Genomic DNA, 19,355 nt, shown 5'->3' with positions numbered 1-19,355 from the left:
TACTGCCATCTACAGGTTTATCTTTGACCGTTCCATCATTCCAGGCTTGTAGCACTCGAGTCCAATTCGTGCTTCGACTTGAACTTGGGCACTGATGACTCGGACTCGTACATTAACTGCATTCAGACTCGTAAATTGGAGACGAGGACTCTAATTTTCTTTGTTTTTTGTAACATGCCATAATAATTTGGCATAAGATATTTATATCTACATTAATTTTTGGACTAATTTCGTGCAAGAGTGTCACATCAGATAGACTCTTGGGCATGCTCCGGACAGCGCGTGCACCAAGCGGACTCTTGTGTGTGCTGTAAACGACTCGCACCTGCACAGGATTAAGGCGCAATCAGCACACCGATATAAAAACTGTGAAAACACACTTACTTTGCGAAGTATTGAGTTGTGTTGTTGACATATTACCGAGCTGTATTTCCTTGTTTGGTTTCCTGATCTCTGATTTCCTGTTTCTCATCTCTGATTCTGCCGAGTCTACGATAGCCCGTTTGTGCCTCGCTCGACCTATTGCCTGTTTCCTGCCGTTCTGGATCGTTTACCGTCTTAACTTGTATTAATAAACACACCTTCTGCACTTACATCCGTCTCCCAGCCATCTCTGACAGAATACTTCACACTCCCTGATAAAGAGAAGCACATTCACCTGTTCATATGTCATGTTCAGGAACAAACTAATGTTAATGGCGCGGAAACAGCCACCGTCGAATGGTGCGGTTGGAGTTTCAGGCTCAACTCGGATCAATAGTGGACTTGACTTGTAATTTTTTTTTTAATGACTTGGACTTGAACACTGGGGGCTCGAGACTGGACTAGGACTTGAGGTTTAGCGACTCGACTACAACACTGCATCATTCTGTCGCTAAACGAACAGCTGATCACACCGAGGTGCTCGCTGAGCGCCGATATTTATTAGTTTGGTCCTGCGTTTCCTTTCCTTCATATATAACATAACGTCTTTTCTTCTTGCTTTCCGTTACTGTAGTCGGTCTTTCACGTTTCATTCGCACACTCATCCTCCATTTTTCTCTCCTGTTTCAAATTTGTATCCCACGATGCCTTGCGCGAACAGGGAAAGCCCACCACGTGATGCATGAGGTAGCATCTTGAAATCGGGTCATAGTGAAGCAGGAAAAAATAGCAGAGAATTTAGGGCCACATGGCCTTAAATGGGGTGGCACGGTGGTGTAGTGGTTAGCGCTGTTGCCTCACAGCAAGAAGGTCCTGGGTTCGAGCCCCGTGGCCGGCGAGGGCCTTTCTGTGTGGAGTTTGCATGTTCTCCCCGTGTCCGCGTGGGTTTCCTCCGGGTGCTCCGGTTTCCCCCACAGTCCAAAGACATGCAGGTTAGGTTAACTGGTGACTCTAAATTGACCGGAGGTGTGAATGTGAGTGTGAATGGTTGTCTGTGTCTATGTGTCAGCCCTGTGATGACCTGGCGACTTGTCCAGGGTGTACCCCGCCTTTCGCCCGTAGTCAGCTGGGATAGGCTCCAGCTTGCCTGCGACCCTGTAGAACAGGATAAAGCGGCTACAGATAATGAGATGAGATGGCCTTAAATGGAACAAGGCCACATGTTGAGTGTCCAGATCCTCCTGAACAGCATGAATGACTTTATCATCACTCTGAAAATGGTGACCACGCGAGTGGGATTTCAGTTTGGGAAACAGATAGAAGTCAGACAGTGCCAGGCATGGGGCAACAGTTCAAAGCCACATTTGGCTGCTTCGGCCCCGCCACTTGTGCTGTGTGGACGGGCGCGTTATCCTGGAGCAACAGGACACCAGTTCGAAGCTTTCTTTCTTTTGAGTTTTTGTGGACGGTGATGTAAGGCTTTATAGTCTACAGTTATGCCCCGAAATGGGAGTTACGCCCCTTGTTTCTGGCTGAGGCCAAGAACTTTTTGAAGTCCCTTCATACATTGTAAAATGCAATAACACTGCAATTAGCTGAAAAATCATGTTAATACTGAACTAAATATAGTAACAATGCTCATTATTTTAACCAATATCATGCAGTAAACATGATTATCCAGGCTGTCGTGCTTAATTTCTAGTAAATGCACTGATTTGGATGAGAAAATGGTCTTGTTCCTGATTGGAAAGGAAAAAACTTGCTGACAGTCGTAAATTAAATAAAACAATCAAACTCAGACCTGCTCCGAGGCGAGGAACACAGCTATGTCCCCAGACTCTTTGGTCTTGTGCACCTCTAGGACGAGTCTCAGAGCCGCACAGAAGTTCTCCGCACTGCCTCGAATGCTGTAGAGAACTTCACGTGAGCATGGTGCCTCGACATGCAGGTGAGCCGCACTGCTGAAGTGTGTGAGGAGCGTGTGCGAGGCTGGCGTGACCGACAGCAGCACTACCCGAAGCTCTGCACGCTGCAGGAGCAGCCCCTGAAGCACAGCCATTAGGAGGTCTGTGCTCACGGTGCGCTCATGGGCCTGATCAATCACAACCACACCATAATGCTCCAGTAACGGGTCGGACATCAGCTCCCTCAGCAACACGTCATCGGTGCAGTACCTAAAGCGGATATGAAGATGGTAGGAATCTAACCTTGGGTTCCCAGTAGTTTGTGAGTATAGTGACTAAACTGATCCCAGCTGTTACATTATTCAAGGTTGTACACACTGATCCTCGAAGAATAAAACATGATTGAGACAGGACTGTTCCACAGGAGACTCCTTCTATAAACATTAAACATATGTCTCGTTATAGAAAGCATCATCATCATATTTAACAGTTATTCCACGAAATCGAGTCGTACATGAGCTGATAGCTGACGAGGCACGTAGCGCCGAGTCGACTATAAGCCATGTATGATGAGATTGAACGGAATAACTGTTTCATTCTATCCACATTCACTGGATTTTGAGAAACGGAGCATATTTATTTTTTGCAAATTCGATAAATAAAAACTTTATACAAAATAATTTCCGCTTAGAATGTAAACAAACCGGCGAAATGACAGCCGCAATTGTGAAAAATGCAATAATAATAATTATTATTCTTGGGGGAAAAAAAAAAGATACGTTCTTACCATCAAATACTTTTATTCTGTATTTAGTTGCTTTTTTTTTTGAGTCGAGTTTTTATTTCATCCTTGGTTGGTTCATCAACACGCACCGCCATTTTGTTTTTCTCTACTCATGGTATAGATGACTTGCAACCACGTGATCAAAACGTGCGACGTCATGAGCGTCCACCATGATGGTGGAGATTAGAGCCCTGCACTCCCGCGGGAGTCCCGCGGGACTCGCCACAAAGCAGTGCGGCGCGGGACAAATTTTGAAAGCTCATTGCGGGCACGGGCGGGAGCGGGAGTGCACATATGCGGGCGCGGGAGTGCACATATGCGGGCGCGGGCGGGAGAGGTGATAAGCTGCAGTCCCGCTAACTAAAAACGTGTTTAAAATAAAATTTATAAATTATTAATTTATGTCTATCATATATAATTTGTGCTGGATATTTTATTTGGCATTAATAAAAACATTTTAAGATGCCTAAATTTGCAGAGAGAGTCAGATTGCCAGATTGAGTGAGGAATGGCATCTTAAATTTGCCACTGATCACCCTAACGGGCAATCCTTTGATCACTCTAATGACTCGCCGTTCACACCCAGCCTCCAGTGACCCACACTAACATGATGCCTCAATGACACCTTAGATGAGCTGGTCATCAGAATTCTGATTCTGATCCAGGAGAGGATAAATATCTCTCGTACGTTTCCGATTCCTTTCCTCTTCCGTGTTTGAGATCTCCGATCATGGCAGAAGAGCAGAGCTCCTCTACTGAAGCTCACAGTGCTTCAAAAGTAAGTGCTGCTTTAAAAAGAGGTACATTTACCGTTAAAAAGTCAAGAGTCCTGAAATCGGACATTTTAGTTAGAAATGCTTTACAAATGTAAACTGGGTTAGCCTAATGTTTTGTATGGCTGAACAATAAATATACCAAATTTCCACTTGGAATTACATGCTCGCCTGTCTTTTTTTATTGTTTATTATTATTATTATTATTAGAGACACTGACGAAGGCAACAGCCGAAACGTTTGTCTCCTTCTGCTGCTAAAAACAACTGAAAAGAAATGTAACTAAAAGAATAAGTTCAAGAGTGCGATCCATCTCTCCTTTCACACTAATTATTCATAGGAGATGCACCACGGGAGAGCGCATACTTAAATGATTAGCCTACTTAAATAATTATTATTATTAGGTCTACATGCTGCCATTTCAACATTCCGAATTCAGAAACAAGGTAAATAATAACAAACGTGAACGTGAGCTGTAGATATTCATGCTCAAATCCACTCAAAGTAGGGGTCGGGGCACCATCACGCTGTGTCAAGACAAGAACTTTCGTGAGAAATAACATGAACGTCTGCATCATGCGGGATTTGCGGGCGGGAGCGGGACAAAATATGGCAGGCGCGGGCGGGAGCGGGACTGAAAATCATAATTCTTTGCGGGCGCAGGCAGGAGCGGGACTGAAAAATCATAATTCTTTGCGGGCGCAGGCGGGAGTGGGACTGAAAAATCATAATTCTTTGCGGGCGCAGGCAGGAGTGGGACTGCACAATGCGGGCGGGAGCGGGACTGAAAAATCCGACCCGCGCAGACCTCTAGTGGAGATACAAAGCAACTAGGACGGCAGCCGCTGAAAGCGTGTCTGTAAACAATGCTGAACTTTCTCAGTATTACCACGATTTGAACGCTCGAGCGAAGATTCGATACAAAGACAAGATAGATATGCAGGCTTTCGTCTAAACCAGGGAACAGGGGCGCTGCGCCCTCTTACTCTCGGCGTGCGCCGGCTTACCGAAATGCCGATCGAACCCCAAGTCGCACTTAGGCCATGCACTTATATGCTTCTGCACAACATGCAATCTTTCTCAAAACGATCTTTTCCCCGTGAAAACATCCCAGCAACACCACGTGACAATGTGTCTGATCATCAAATACGTTATAATTACTCCAAAAATATTCCAATCATAGTAGATACACCGCCAGACGGTACAAAAACAATCCGAATTGACGTTTTCCAGACTGAGGCGCCATGTTGTTTAGTTGTTTACTTGTCGCGGCTGCTCTCGCGAGATTTGACATGGGTTACATACAAGGTCAGCTGACTTGTAGAGCGAGATTTCTTGAGACTGAATGACCTTTCACCCACCGGCGCGGGAGCTTTTGACAGAAGTAGTTCGCGAGTTGTTTTTGTTGACACTTGGGCATTTAAAGATGCCATCCCGCGGCACAAAACGGAAGAAAGGCAAAGACTGTCCGGGGCAGAAGAAGATTACTTCTTTGTTTTTCAATGTTGACAGACAATTTGTTACAATTTCTCTCTCAGATAGCCTCAGAATGTCCCATTGTAGCCTCAATTTTTCAAAGGCTTCGCACGGCGGAGGGGGGGACGGACAACCGGCACCATCCCCCCCACCTCGCTCCCTCGCCATGGTGAGCGCCCTCATACTAAATTTCTCTAGAAAAAACCCTGGATGTGTGTGGTTTTGACCCATATTATTTCAAAAAGTCAGACTTTTCTGAAGATAAGACGCTTCTACCGACCATCGAGTACGAATACAGGGTCATTGCGTCCAATATTTAAGACATTTCATCCAAAGCCTTTTTCATACGCACTATCACTTATTGTATATTTCAGGTATTTGTTTGTTCAAAAAAAGGAGGAATTCTCAATGGAATTTGACTGAAGCAAAACACATTTTTGTAAAGCAAATGAGTGCCATAGTACGTGCATTTCGACACTAAAGAGTGTCCTAAGGGGGGTAACCATGTCAGCCTGTGCCACTCGCTGACCCTGGGATGAGTTTAACTCCCTTGTCACGGCAGGCTGCTCGCTTACATGTCTATGTTTCCGGCTGGATCATATTAAATCTTTAGGTGTCGAGCAGTGCTCTCACGGGGGCTTTATTCGCGAATCCCGAGCCGAGCCGAGGTCCTACCGACCTGAGACGGTGCTCTTTCGAAGGGGGAGGTTTAGAAGGAGGTGCCTGTAAAATATGGCATCATTGTGAGCTCCGTTGGCCGAGTTATTAAATTTTTAAAGCCAGCTGGAATACGTTAAATCTGTAGGTGCCGAGCAGCGCTCTCATGGGGGCTTTGTTCACGAACACCGGAATATAAAATAACTGATAGTGCGTCTGAAAAAGGCTTTGGACAAAACGTCTTAAATATTTGATGAAATGGTCATTGGACGAAGTGTCCTGATCCCCTCGTCTCTTCTCCGTACTAAGCCTCAGAGTTTCCTCGCCCTCTTTCCGAATCACGGACGGAATTCTAAAAAAAAAAAAAATCGGAACGTGCCACGGTCACGAGTACTGTTGTGACCACAACCATATACAGCACAAAGGTATGGCAGAGCTAAAAGAACGCTTAAAGCAGTGGAAAAACAAAGAAGGCTAAAAAACGCGTGACTATGTTTTGTATGGAATGTAGCTTGACCCCGCATTCATATATCCACCAACATGGCCGACATCCGGGTTTCCATTTTGCTTTGACGTCCCTTGCAAGGTCAAGGATATGAGCTGATATCCTAGTAGTAGAGTAGCCAATCAGAGCACGCGATTGCTCATATCCAGTGAATGTGGATAGAATAAGGACATTTATACTGTAGGTGTGTTTGTTAAATAACAAAATAAGAAATATACAAATTGACAAGTCTATTCTCCAATGAAGTGTTCAGAATCAGAAGAAATAAACGTGTTTTACCTGAGAATCGTGTCAGTGGAGCAGCAGTTCTCCAGTGGAATGCTGTAGCCCACCTCATGGCCAATATTAATGTCCATCTCATCAGCGACACGCAGAGCCAAATCAACAGCCTGCTGTCTCTGGACCTGACTACATACCACAACACCATGCTGGTACCGCGCTGACAGACAGAACTCTGCACACCACTGTGGAACCTATACACCAAACACACACTTGTTCATTTGCATGTACACTCACCGGCCATTTTAAAGTGCATATCACAGGTAAATTCAGGAATAAGATCAACGTAATTCTCCTATTTTATATTAAACTTTGGTCAAATATCTGTAACATTCTGCATTCTCTGCAATTTTTTTTTACCTTGCGCAATACCAGAAAAATTCAGTTGAAATCGAGCCATTTGAGGCGAATTGGTCCGCCTCTGAAAAAACTTGGCATTTTGATTTCCCGGCAAACATTGATTTTCGTGACGTCATGTGCGGGACGCCTCCTTCTGAATCCTACGTCAGCGCTGGTTTGTTTATGAGAAAACGACCTGGTGGTTTTCTGCAAATTTCTTCAATGTTATCACGCAATTATTAAAATGGTTAACAGATGTATCGTAGGAGGGTGTAGCAACACCAATCTTGATGGCATTAGTACTCATCGTTTCCCAAAAGACCGGACAATGAGAGAGAAATGGGAGCGCTTGGTCTACACAGGCTGTGCACTGAAACCGTGCAAAGCTCTCACAGCCTGCTGGCGCTTCTGCAGGTGACGTCACGAATCTGGCTCCAGACTCCCTTGGGATTTTTCCAGACATGTTTTGTTATTTTATTTTTTTTTCTGCTGTAGACAGATGGCCTTGTGCAAAATTACCCTTCTGGATGAGTGTGTAAAGGGACATACTTTCATTAAAAAAAAAAAAAAAACTGGTCCAGAATATGCCCTTTAAAAGGAACTTGTTCTTGATTCTAAGATTCCTGTTCTTGGCTGCAGGAGCGGAACCCAATGTGTTCTTCTGCTGTTGCTTTTCTGCTCACCACGGTTGTAAAGAGTGATTATATGAGTTGCTATATCCTTCCTGGCAAAAAAGCTCGAACCAATCTGGCCATTTTCCTCTGACCTCTCTTATCAACAAGGCGTTTGTTTCCACCCACAGAACCGTCGCTCACTCACTCACTCAGTGTCATTTGCTTCTCGCACCATTCTGTCTGTGTAAACTCTACAGACTGCTGTGTGAGAAAACCCCAGGAGATCAGCAGTTTCTGAAATACTCAAACCACAGTGAAAGAAACTCACACTCTGAGATCACAATTTTTCCCATTCTGATGTTTGAACAGGGCGGCACGGTGGTGTAGTGGTTAGCGCTGTCGCCTCACAGCAAGAAGGTCCTGGGTTCGAGCCCCGTGGCCGGCGAAGGCCTTTCTGTGCGGAGTTTGCATGTTCTCCCCGTGTCCGCGTGGGTTTCCTCCGGGTGCTCCGGTTTCCCCCACAGTCCAAAGACATGCAGGTTAGGTTAACTGGTGACTCTAAATTGAGCGTAGGTGTGAATGTGAGTGTGAATGGTTGTCTGTGTCTATGTGTCAGCCCTGTGATGACCTGGCGACTTGTCCAGGGTGTACCCCGCCTTTCGCCCGTAGTCAGCTGGGATAGGCTCCAGCTTGCCTGCGACCCTGTAGAACAGGATAAAGCGGCTAGAGATAATGAGATGAGATGAGATGTTTGAACATTGTGAACATTAACCCAATCTCTTGATTTGTATCTGCATGATTTGATGCATTGTGCTGCTGTCGAGGGATCGGCTGATTAGAGAACTGCGTAAAACTGCAGGCGGATGGGTGTTCTTAATAAAGGGGCCAGTGAGTGTACACCTCAGTAATGCACAATGCCATGGGCCTGATTACAGGACATAAGATCCAACAACTTCCTCCATTCCCAATCATAAAATTGAGACTTTATGATGTCGGGATTGTGTTTATGAGAGGATGTTATTGATCAGGATCAGAGCCCAGTCAGGGAATCCAACATGCGTACTGGTCTCAGGTATCAGTCCAATACTGCGCTTATTCACTCGTGCAAACATCTGATTCTATGTGACGTAAACAGAGTGTACATTGCCATGCAAATGAGCAGACAAGAAGAAATGATTTGGAAGTGATCTGGACATATTTTGTGCTTAACGATCAAAGCAAAATCATCAAGAGGAGGATCTATAGAATCTAACAATGCAAGTAACCTGATAAAAACAACTGAAACAGTATCTTTAAACGAGAACTGAAGTCATTTTTAAACTTGCTTTATTTCTTAATTAACGTGTTATTCGATTATGTTTTCGGTTTTAGTAACCTTATATCGTGACTCGTATTGGCAACTAATTGCAATTAAATATTATACTTATCGGCCTATTCGGTTTTTAGCCGCGTTGAATTTAGTTCGTTTGGTCCACGGCAGGCGTCGCTTATCCGCGCCATCTTCACGAGACTTGTGCAAGACTTCGAAAAGTTAAGTGTCAGTGCCGCCATTTTGAAAACTGTTTTCCAAACGAAACATTGCACAAAAATGAGTTTAAATGACGATTACTGCCGACTTTTTTCAAACTTTCCTGATTGCTATCAAAACAAAACAAAACTTCCGGCTTGATTACATCAGCATTCGAAAGAGGGCGCGCGCGTCTTTTGACAACGTTGGCAGATGTCGGTCACTTTGATTTCCGCTGTACGTTTTACTTCCGTCCTACGATGTCTCGCACAGGTCTCAACGAATCTCGTTTACGGCCATCGCTTCGACATATGGACTGATATATTACAGAGCATATTTCAAACACTCATAACTTACTATAGCAGCGACAAAATAGCGATCAAAAATGCATTCCTATATTTAATAAAATGAGAAATAGAATTTTGATGATAAAAAAAAAAATTTGCCTTCAGTTCTCCTTTAAACGCATTGATCATTTAAAGCTAGACGGCCTTTCGATTTCATAAAATCGGTGAAATTTAGTTCCTTCTGAAATGTGGTCATTGTGATTATACGTTTATTTCTGTAATATCTCAAAATATCAAGCCATTCTGTGGCTGGGAAGTTATTTAATTTGAGGAGATACAGGTCACAAATCTGAAGTTGCCATTATTGTGTTTGCTCTACTTGTTTTCAGCAGTAAAGCCTTCAGAAGCTTCAGCTGGTGGAGTAGCCTATCTGAAGCAGAGTCTCTGGCATTTCCAGCTACAATGTGCTTATTCGTGCAAATCAGATCTAATTTGAGCTCAGGGTGGCTCACATCTTTAGGTCAACGAGTGTGTTTGAAATAGTAAACAGCAGTGCTGTGTAAAGTTTCCCATACACACTACCGTTCAAAAGTTTGGGGTCACTTTGAAATGTCCTTATTTTTGAAAGAAAAGCACTGTTCTTTTCAACGAAGATCACTTTAAACTAATCAGAAATCCACTCTATACATTGCTAATGTGGTAAATGACTATTCTAGCTGCAAATGTCTGGTTTTTGGTGCAATATCTCCATAGGTGTATAGAGGCCCATTTCCAGCAACTCTCACTCCAGTGTTCTAATGGTACAATGTGTTTGCTCATTGCCTCAGAAGGCTAATGGATGATTAGAAAACCCTTGTACAATCATGTTAGCACAGCTGAAAACAGTTGAGCTCTTTAGAGAAGCTATAAAACTGACCTTCTTTTCAGCAGATTGAGGCCCACTTTACACGGGGACGGTCTGAAACAAAAACCGCAAAAGTCCGTTTTCGTTCTCACTTTTTTCCGCGTCTACACGACCATTTTCAAGAAGGAAATCTGCGTCTATACGGTGACACATAAATGTGTGGAATTCAATTGGATGTGCATGCCAGGCGGCTAGGTGGTGCTGTGAAAGACCTCCGCTATGTCTGCACGCATGCGAAACGTCTTCCGTCTTGTCTGATCTGCACATCTGCACCGCGAAAACTTTGACTACTCTGGCTATGGTAAGTAAGAAAGTAAGTAAAAAAGTAAGAGCATGCTATACCCACCTCTGTTCATTAACGGTATATGTGCAGATTCGGTATAGATGTTCGAAGGACTCCTGGACGTTTATTAAAGCTGCCAGAGCACTTTGAAGGTCCGTTGGATCGATGTGATCAGACATGCTCTTACTTTTTTACTTACTTTCTTACTTCCCGGGCTGGCATGTACAGTATATGACATATGTATGACGTAAACGCGTACCCGACGTGAGCAGATCCGAGCAGAGTTTCGCGTATTGGGTAGTTTAGACGGATATGCAACGGGGGCTGTTTTTAACTTATCCACTCTGGAAGGCGTTTTCAATTTTTTCCGTTTTTCAGCCTCGGAAACGCCGTCCCCGTGTAGACGAAAGGCACTTCCGATAAAATATTTAGTCGTTTTTACCCGACAGCGTCCTCGTGTAAACGGGCCCCGAGTTTCTGGAGCATCACATTTGTGGGGTCGATTAAATGCTCAAAATGGCCAGAAAAATGTCTTGACTATATTTTCTATTCATTTTACAACTTATGGTGGTAAATAAAAGTGTGACTTTTCATGGAAAACACAAAATTGTCTGGGTGACTCCAAACTTTTGAATGGTAGTGTGTGTGTGTGTATATATATATATATATATATATATATATATATATACAGGGAGTGCAGAATTATTAGGCAAGTTGTATTTTTGAGGATTAGTTTTATTATTGAAAAACAACTATGTTCTTGATGAACCCAAAAGACTCATAAATATCAAAGCTGAGTATTTTTGGAAGTTGGAGTAGGGCTTTCTTAGTTTTAGCTATCTTAGGAGGATATCTGTGTGTGCAGGTGACTATAACTGTGCATAATTATTAGGCAACTTAACAAAAAACAAACATATACCCATTTCACTCATTTATTTTCACCAGGGAAACCAATATAACAACTCAACATTCACTAAAATACATTGCTGGCATTCAAAAACAAAAAAAAAACCAAATCAGTGACTAATATAGCCGCCTTTCTTTACAAGGACACTCAAAAGCCTGCCATCCATGGATTCGGTCAGTGTTTTGATCTGTTTGTGATCAACATTGCATGCAGCAGCAACCACAGCCTCCCAGACACTGTTCAGAGATGTGTACTGTTTCCCCTCCTTGTAGATCTCACATTTGATGAGGGACCACAGGTTTTCTATGGGGTTCAGATCAGGTGAACAAGGAGGCCACGTCATTAATCTTTCTTCCTTTAGACCCTTTCTGGCCAGCCATGCTGTGGAGTACTTGGATGCGTGTGATGGAGCATTGTCCTGCATGAAAATCATGTTTTTCTTGAAGGATGCTGACTTCTTCCTGTACCACTGCTTGAAGAAGGTGTCTTCCAAAAACTGACAATAGGACTGGGAGTTGAGCTTGACGCCATCCTCAACCCGAAAAGGTCCCACAAGCTCATCTTTGATGATACCAGCCCATACCAGTACCCCACCTCCACCTTGCTGGCGTCTGAGTCGGACTGGAGCTCTCTGCCCTTTGCTGATCCAGCCACGAGCCCATCCATCTGGCCCATCAAGACTCACTCTCATTTCATGTGTCCATAAGACCTTAGAAAAATCAGTCTTGTGATACTTCTTGGCCCAGTCTTGACGTTTCATCTTGTGTGTCTTGTTCAGTGGGGGTCGTTTTTCAGCCTTTGTTACCTTGGCCGTGTCCCTGAGTATTGCACACCTTGTGCTTTTTGACACTCCAGTGATGTTGCAGCTCTGAAATATGGCAAAACTGGTGGCGAGTGGCATCTTGGCAGCTTCACGCTTGACTTTCCTCAGTTCACGGGCAGTTAGTTTGCGCCTTTTTTTTTCAACGCGCTTCTTGCGACCCTGTTGACTATTTTGAATGAAGCGCTTGATTGTTCGATGGTCACGCTTCAAAAGCTGGGCAATTTTAAGAGTGCTCCATCCCTTTGCAATATATGTCACTATTTTTGACTTTTCTGAGTCCATCAAATCCCTCTTCTGACCCATTTTGCCAAAGGAAAGGAAGTTGCCTAATAATTTTGCACACCTGATATAGGGTGTTGATGTCATTAGACCACACCCCTTTTCATTACAGAGATGCACATCACCTGGTATGCTTAATTGGTAGGAGGCTTTCAAGCCTATGCAGCTTGGAGTAGGCCAACATGCATAGAGAGGGTAATGTGGTCAACATACTCATTTGCCTAATAATTCTGCACTCCCTGTATATATATATATATATATATATATATATATATATATATATATATATATATATATATATATACACACACACACACACACACATACACGGTATAGACCCCTTTCACATGACGTCACCGCGCCGCGAGATTTTGTTAGGCGCCATATTGGAAGACCAAGCACATGCACTCACAATATAAAACAAAGTACGAGCGAGAGTAAAGTGACACGATGGATGATAATTCTGGTTATGTGAGTACATTACCAGCTGCAGAAAGGGCACGGTATGTGGAGAAACTGGCTGTGATTGATGGGTTTGACCCATATGATAAGACTCGCGGCAAGGGAGAATGGAAACATAAGGAGGACCGGACACCAATTCTGCCATCTGTTTGCGACCCAGACATTGTAAACTATTTGTTGTTTACACCCAGTGCCTACACTCAGTGTTCGAACTATGCCGATATTTTCGGGGGGGGGGGGGGGGGGGGGGGGGGGCTTGTCTCGGAGCGCGGCTCTCCAAACACATGAGAAGCCTATCTTACGCACATATCACGCGGACTCCACACCTCCACACACGCATCGCGTCTGAAGTCATAACTCATCAGGGGAAATCGTGACCGCATTGGCATGTTCAAAAAACAACCTCGCGTCAACAATGATACCACACGCAAGAAAAAAAAAACAGTCAGGCTACTCAACAACCAACCTGGCAGCAGCGAGCAAGCCCCAAACCATCCTAAATTATTATTATTATTAAATTGTAGAAGTCTGGGAGGCTTGCTCCTCATACAGTTATCAACTTGGGGCCAATTTAGCATGTTTTAAATCTGAATTTCTTGCGTTTGCTTACTTCAAAGTGTCCGCAGATCATGCACAGATTTATCCATTATATCCACAGTTTTTTGCCAAGTCTCACACAGGTTTCTTTCAAGTCTACTGTTGGGCCAATAAATCATAAATAAAACAGCTCAGATTTGTTTGTTTAAGTCGTTTGCCACTCCACTTTATTCTCGTGGGTTCACATACCGCTGCCGTTATTATCCCCTTATCACGAGTTTGTTGGTCTTCCAAAATGGCGCAGGGTCTGTTTACTTCCGGTTTCGGGTGACATCAGTGAAAGGGGTCTATAGGAACATCATCAGCGTGCCTCTTGTGAGCAATACACACACAATGAACATACCAGGCCCTCGTCATGCTCCGTGATCAGTCAGTCATTTACTAATTAATAACGGATGGGGCAAAGAAGGCCAAAACTTTTGGTTGAACTCCAAAAATGCATGACCTGGAAATGTGACACAGTGGCCGTTAGTGATGAACTCTGACTGTAACTCCTATCTATGAGAGGTCTATTACGACTTTGCAATTCATGCCGACTTAGTGACTTATATTCACTAGCAATAATTCAGATTCATTCTCAGTGATTCAGTCGAGACATGCTGACGTTTAGGGGATTTTTTTTTTTAATCCTCAGCTATTCAGGTTTGGTCAGCCTGTACCCACTGTAGCCTCACATTCCAGTTCATGGCTGACAGGACCGGGTTATGGTGTGAGCTACTGTTGTGGCCCGTCTGCTTCAAAACAAGCTTGTAGAACTCGAGTCCAGGACTTGTGCCCCAATTTTAAGGATTTGTGACTTGCCTTGGACTCAGACTCGTGCGTTAACTGCATTCAGAGTCATAAATTCAAGACGAGGACTCGGATTTTTTCTTTATTTTTTGTAACATGCCATAATAATTTGGCATAGGATATTTATATCTACATTCATTTTTATACTAGTTTCGTGCAAGAGAATGCACATTCACCTGTTCATACGTCATGTTCAGGAACAAACTAACGTTAATGGCACTAAAATGCCTGGAGAGACGCCCCTAGGGTTGTCTGCTTTGCTTATACAGACTTCTCGTACGGTGGGGAAGAAAAAAATGCCCTGCTACGTGTTCCATATGTAGAAGAATTATCAAGGAGACGACGGGGACGACCTCGAACTTCAATCGCCATTTGGCAAGACTCCACCCAGAGAAGGAAGTGACACGCTATGTTCATTGCTCTGTTGATAGTGGGCGGGACTTGCTTGCTGAGCGATGAACTAGCTAGTGTTAACCCTCCCTCATGTTATTTGCCCTGTTGATAGTGGGCGGGGCTTGCTGAGCGATGAACAAGCATTTTATCTGCAGCCTGTTAACTAAAATAGGGCAGTCGAGCAGGAACGCTAGTCCGACACAGCAGCAGAGACGCTTTCACATAAACGCAGCAACAGCCACCGTCAAATGATGCAATTGGAGTCTTGTTCTTGGATTCGTCTCGAAATTTTCTTTAATGACCCGGACTTGAGGTTTAGTGACTCGACTACAACACTGATTTGAATCTCCATGACAACATTCTCCTCTGTCCTGTCTCATCAATAAGGTAGTTCCTGCCCTCAGAATTGCTGCTCACTGGGTGGTTGTGTGTCTAAACTTGAGAGATTTGCTGTACGCAAAAAGACCAGGATCTCAACAGGTTATTAAATAGGGGAGAGCGGGGAGACTTGGGACAAGTTTTCAGTTTTTGTAGATTGTGTGAAATTCTTTGCAGGTTACGTCACATTCATATTGCGTTACAGAATATTTACTGTACCCTCTTACCACAACATTAGTTTCTCAGCTTGTCACATATACTGTACTAGCCTTCAGGCTTCACTTTTTGCAGGGAGACATGGAACAAAAATAAAATACTGAGCTTAAAGGAACAGTCCACCGTACTTCCATAATGAAATATGTTCTTCTCTGAATTGAGACGAGCTGATCCGTACCTCTCCGAGCTTTGTGCGACCTCCCAGTCAGTCAGACGCGCTGTTACTCCTGTTAGCAATGTAGCTAGGCTCAGCATGGCCAATGGTATTTTTTGGGGCTGTAGTTAGATGCGACCAAACTCTTCCACGTTTTTCCTGTTTACATAGGTTTATATGACCAGTGACATGAAACAAAGTTCAGTTACACAAATTGAAACGTGGCGATTTTCTATGCTATGGAAAGTCCGCACTATAATGACAGGCGTACTCAGGAGTGTCAGTGGTATCAATGCGCTGTCGAAGCGCGCAGAAGGTGTTAGTACGCCTGTCATTATAGTGCGGACTTTCCATAGCATAGAAAATCGCTACGTTTCAATTTGTGTAACTGAACTTTGTTTCATGTCACTGGTCATATAAACCTATGTAAACAGGAAAAACGCGGAAGAGTTTGGTCGCATCTAACTACAGCCCCAAAAAATACCATTGGCCATGCTGAGCCTAGCTACATTGCTAACAGGAGTAACAGCGCGTCTGACTGACTGGGAGGTCGCACAAAGCTCGGAGAGGTACGGATCAGCTCGTCTCAATTCAGAGAAGAACATATTTCATTATGGAAGTACGGTGGACTGTTCCTTTAATCCTACATGTTTAGTTCTTATTTATCATCATCAGAACTTGTAACATACCGTATGAACTGTATGAACACACAATGCTGGTACAGTGATATTTTTCTATCAGTTTACCCAAAACCTGACTCGACAAAACGGTTCCATTCTCAAGAAGGAATGAAATAAGATTAATCCTTATGCAGGGGCACGCCCACATTTTTAACATCAATTTTTAAAAATTAAATATTTAACCACAAGACAAAACGTAGAACATGATGAACTATCCCAACTCTCCCCATCTGGACATTTTGAAGAAAAAAAAAAATCCTTCAATGTCTTTTCCCTCCAAAATTTAAGTTTAATAAATAATATGATATATGGTAACTCTAGGCTACATACTTTAATTCCTAACAAATCCCCAATTCATCAGCGTACATTTAACAGTTATTTCATGAAATCGAGTCATACAGCAGCAGACGAGGCGCGTAACACCAAGCTGGCTATAAGCCATGTACGACGAGATTGAGTGGAATAACGGTTTTATTCTATCCACATTCACTGGATTTTGAGAAACAGAGCATTTTTATTTTTAGCAAATTTGAAAAATAAAAAAAATTTCATACAAAATGTCAGACAAAATCATTTCCGCTTAGATTGTAAACAAACCTGTGAAATGACAGCAGCAATTTGTGAAAACTGCTATAATAATAATAATAATAATAATAATAATAATAATTCTTGAAAAAAAAAGATGCATTCTTACCATCAAATACTTTCCATATTTTGTTGCTTTTTTTAGGGTTTTGTTTTCGAGTAGTTTTTATTTCATCGTCCGTTGATTCAGCAACACGCTCCGCCATTTTGTTTTTCCTCTACTCACGGTATATGAGCTGATATCCTAGTAGTAGAGTAGCCAATCAGACTGCGCGATTGCTCATATCCAGTGAATGTGGATAGAATAATATACCATAGAATGGAGGTGAAGTAGAAAATACAAGTTTTGGTTGAGAAAAACATTGAACTGCACAGACTTTACTGCAGCATCCAGCTTCATGGCTCCAAAGGAAGTCGCTTACTTACTCTAAGAGGCAACATCTAACTTCTGACGTGATCTACAACCTGATGGTTGAAATTAATTCCTAGGAATACAAACTGTCCCCAGTCTCCCCTGTGCCAGGTTTCCCCGCTCTCCCTTAATAAAAACCAACCACCATCAACAACAATAATATCCTGGTTGAAGTCACTGAGATCACATTTCTTCCTCATTGTGATGTTTGATGTGAAGATGAACTGTAGTTCCTGGCCTGTATCTGCATGATTGGAGAAATATGACTTGTCTGAGTGCTCCTCCACTATTTTGCTCCAACACTTTATATATAATAGCAACGCACTAGTAGTTTACCTGGGTACTTTTGCCTGTTTGTGTTGTCCCAGAGATGATGATGAGCTGAGTGGTTTCTAAAAGACTCATAAACTCGTGTCTCCATGCCCAGATAGGGAGCTGGTGTCTCTCCTTGAGGAGTTTATAATAGCGGGAGGAATAAGGAAGGCCATCAAACTGGTTCAGCTCCAGATCATCTCCAAAACTGAACTCCTCATCAACCTCCTCCAGATCCTCCAGAGAACTCGTTTCATGGATCATCTCCACGCTTTCTCCATTGGAAACACCGCAGCTGCTCTGCGCCATGGCGCAAACAAGTGCGTCTGGAGACGCTCAGAGGGCCACAGCACTGGAGTCTGGCTGGAGGTCCAGAAGTGTAAGCATTGTCCTGTAGTCAAACAGTCCCACGCCTCGCTCAGACCTGAGTGCTGGATTGGGATCGGATCGGATCGGATCGGGATTGGATCAGACTGTTCTGTTTGGATTTTCAGACCCTCTCATGACTGCGCGCTTCTCTCCTCCCCACGTGTTGTGTATTGTATTGTGTCCATTGCACAGATTTAGTGAGCAGCACTGGAGGCACCACAGTGTCCCCCTGCTCATCACGTGACCACTAATCCCTTCTCTCTGTCCTTGTTCTCTCTCTGTCCAGGCGTCCTAAAGGGTTCTGCGCATGCGCACTTCACTTCTGCACTCAAAGTTGGAAATACAGAAAAAAATAATAGAAGAACAAAATGTAGTAAAATGCTTGAGTAAAATTAAAAAGACTTAAGGAGAGAGTGCTGAAATATCTGGTAAATTGGGCCATTCATTCATTCATTCATTCGTTTGTTTGGAGTGAAAAGAATAAACTTTTGTGAGCATTACTTACAACAAGCATTTGCAAGTAACAGGAACAAAACAAGCAACTACTCCACCATAGCTTGGTAGAAATAAAATAATGTGACATAACTGTTTATATTGTCTGAGTGTTTAGTCTATGTCTTGTTCTTATCTAGTGTTTATACTGTTTATTTATACTGTTTATATTGTCTGAGTGTTTAGTCTATGTCTAGTTCCTATCTAGTGTTTATACTGTTTATATTGTGTGAGTGTTTAGTCTATGTCTAGTTCCTATCTAGAGTGTTTATACTGTTTATATTGTCTGAGTGTTTAGTCTATGTCTTGTTCTTATCTAGTGTTTATACTGTTTATTTATACTGTTTATATTGTGTGAGTGTTTAGTCCATGTCTAGTTCCTATCTAGTGTTTATACTGTTTATATTGTCTGAGTGTTTAGTCTATGTCTAGTTCTTATCTAGTGTTTATACTGTTTATATTGACTGAGTGTTTAGTCTATGTCTTGTTCTTATCTAGTGTTTATACTGTTTATATTGTCTGAGTGTTTAGTCTATGTCTAGTTCCTATCTAGTGTTTATACTGTTTATATTGTCTGAGTGTTTAGTCTATGTCTAGTTCCTATCTAGTGTTTATACTGTTTATATTGTCTGAGTGTTTAGTCTGTCTAGTTCTTATCTAGTGTTTATACTGTTCATTTACACTGTTTATATTGTTTGAGTGTTTAGTCTATGTCTAGTTCCTATCTAGTCTTTATACTGTTTATATTGTCTGAGTGTTTAGTCTATGTCTAGTTCTTATCTAGTGTTTATACTGTTTATTTACACTGTTTATATTGTCTGAGTGTTTAGTC

The 19,355-nt window shown here is 42.8% G+C and overlaps 1 protein-coding gene across 1 annotated transcript in view; it reads right to left on the bottom strand.

The window, feature by feature from the left end:
• dhx32a (DEAH (Asp-Glu-Ala-His) box polypeptide 32a) overlaps positions 1–17,971 on the bottom strand; it is a 42,962-nt gene extending 24,991 nt beyond the window's left edge. The window contains exons 1-3 of the mRNA XM_060940284.1: positions 17,687–17,971; positions 6,742–6,935; positions 2,165–2,537 (exon numbers count right to left, since the gene is read on the bottom strand). Coding sequence (XP_060796267.1) covers positions 2,165–2,537; positions 6,742–6,935; positions 17,687–17,971 — 852 coding nt within the window. The remainder of the gene's footprint in view (positions 1–2,164; positions 2,538–6,741; positions 6,936–17,686) is intronic.
• Between the last annotated feature and the right edge of the window lie 1,384 nt (positions 17,972–19,355).

The sequence above is a fragment of the Neoarius graeffei genome, chromosome 14 (genome assembly GCF_027579695.1).
Source record: "Neoarius graeffei isolate fNeoGra1 chromosome 14, fNeoGra1.pri, whole genome shotgun sequence".
NCBI lineage: Eukaryota > Metazoa > Chordata > Actinopteri > Siluriformes > Ariidae > Neoarius > Neoarius graeffei.
This window is presented reverse-complemented; position numbering and strand designations above follow the sequence as displayed.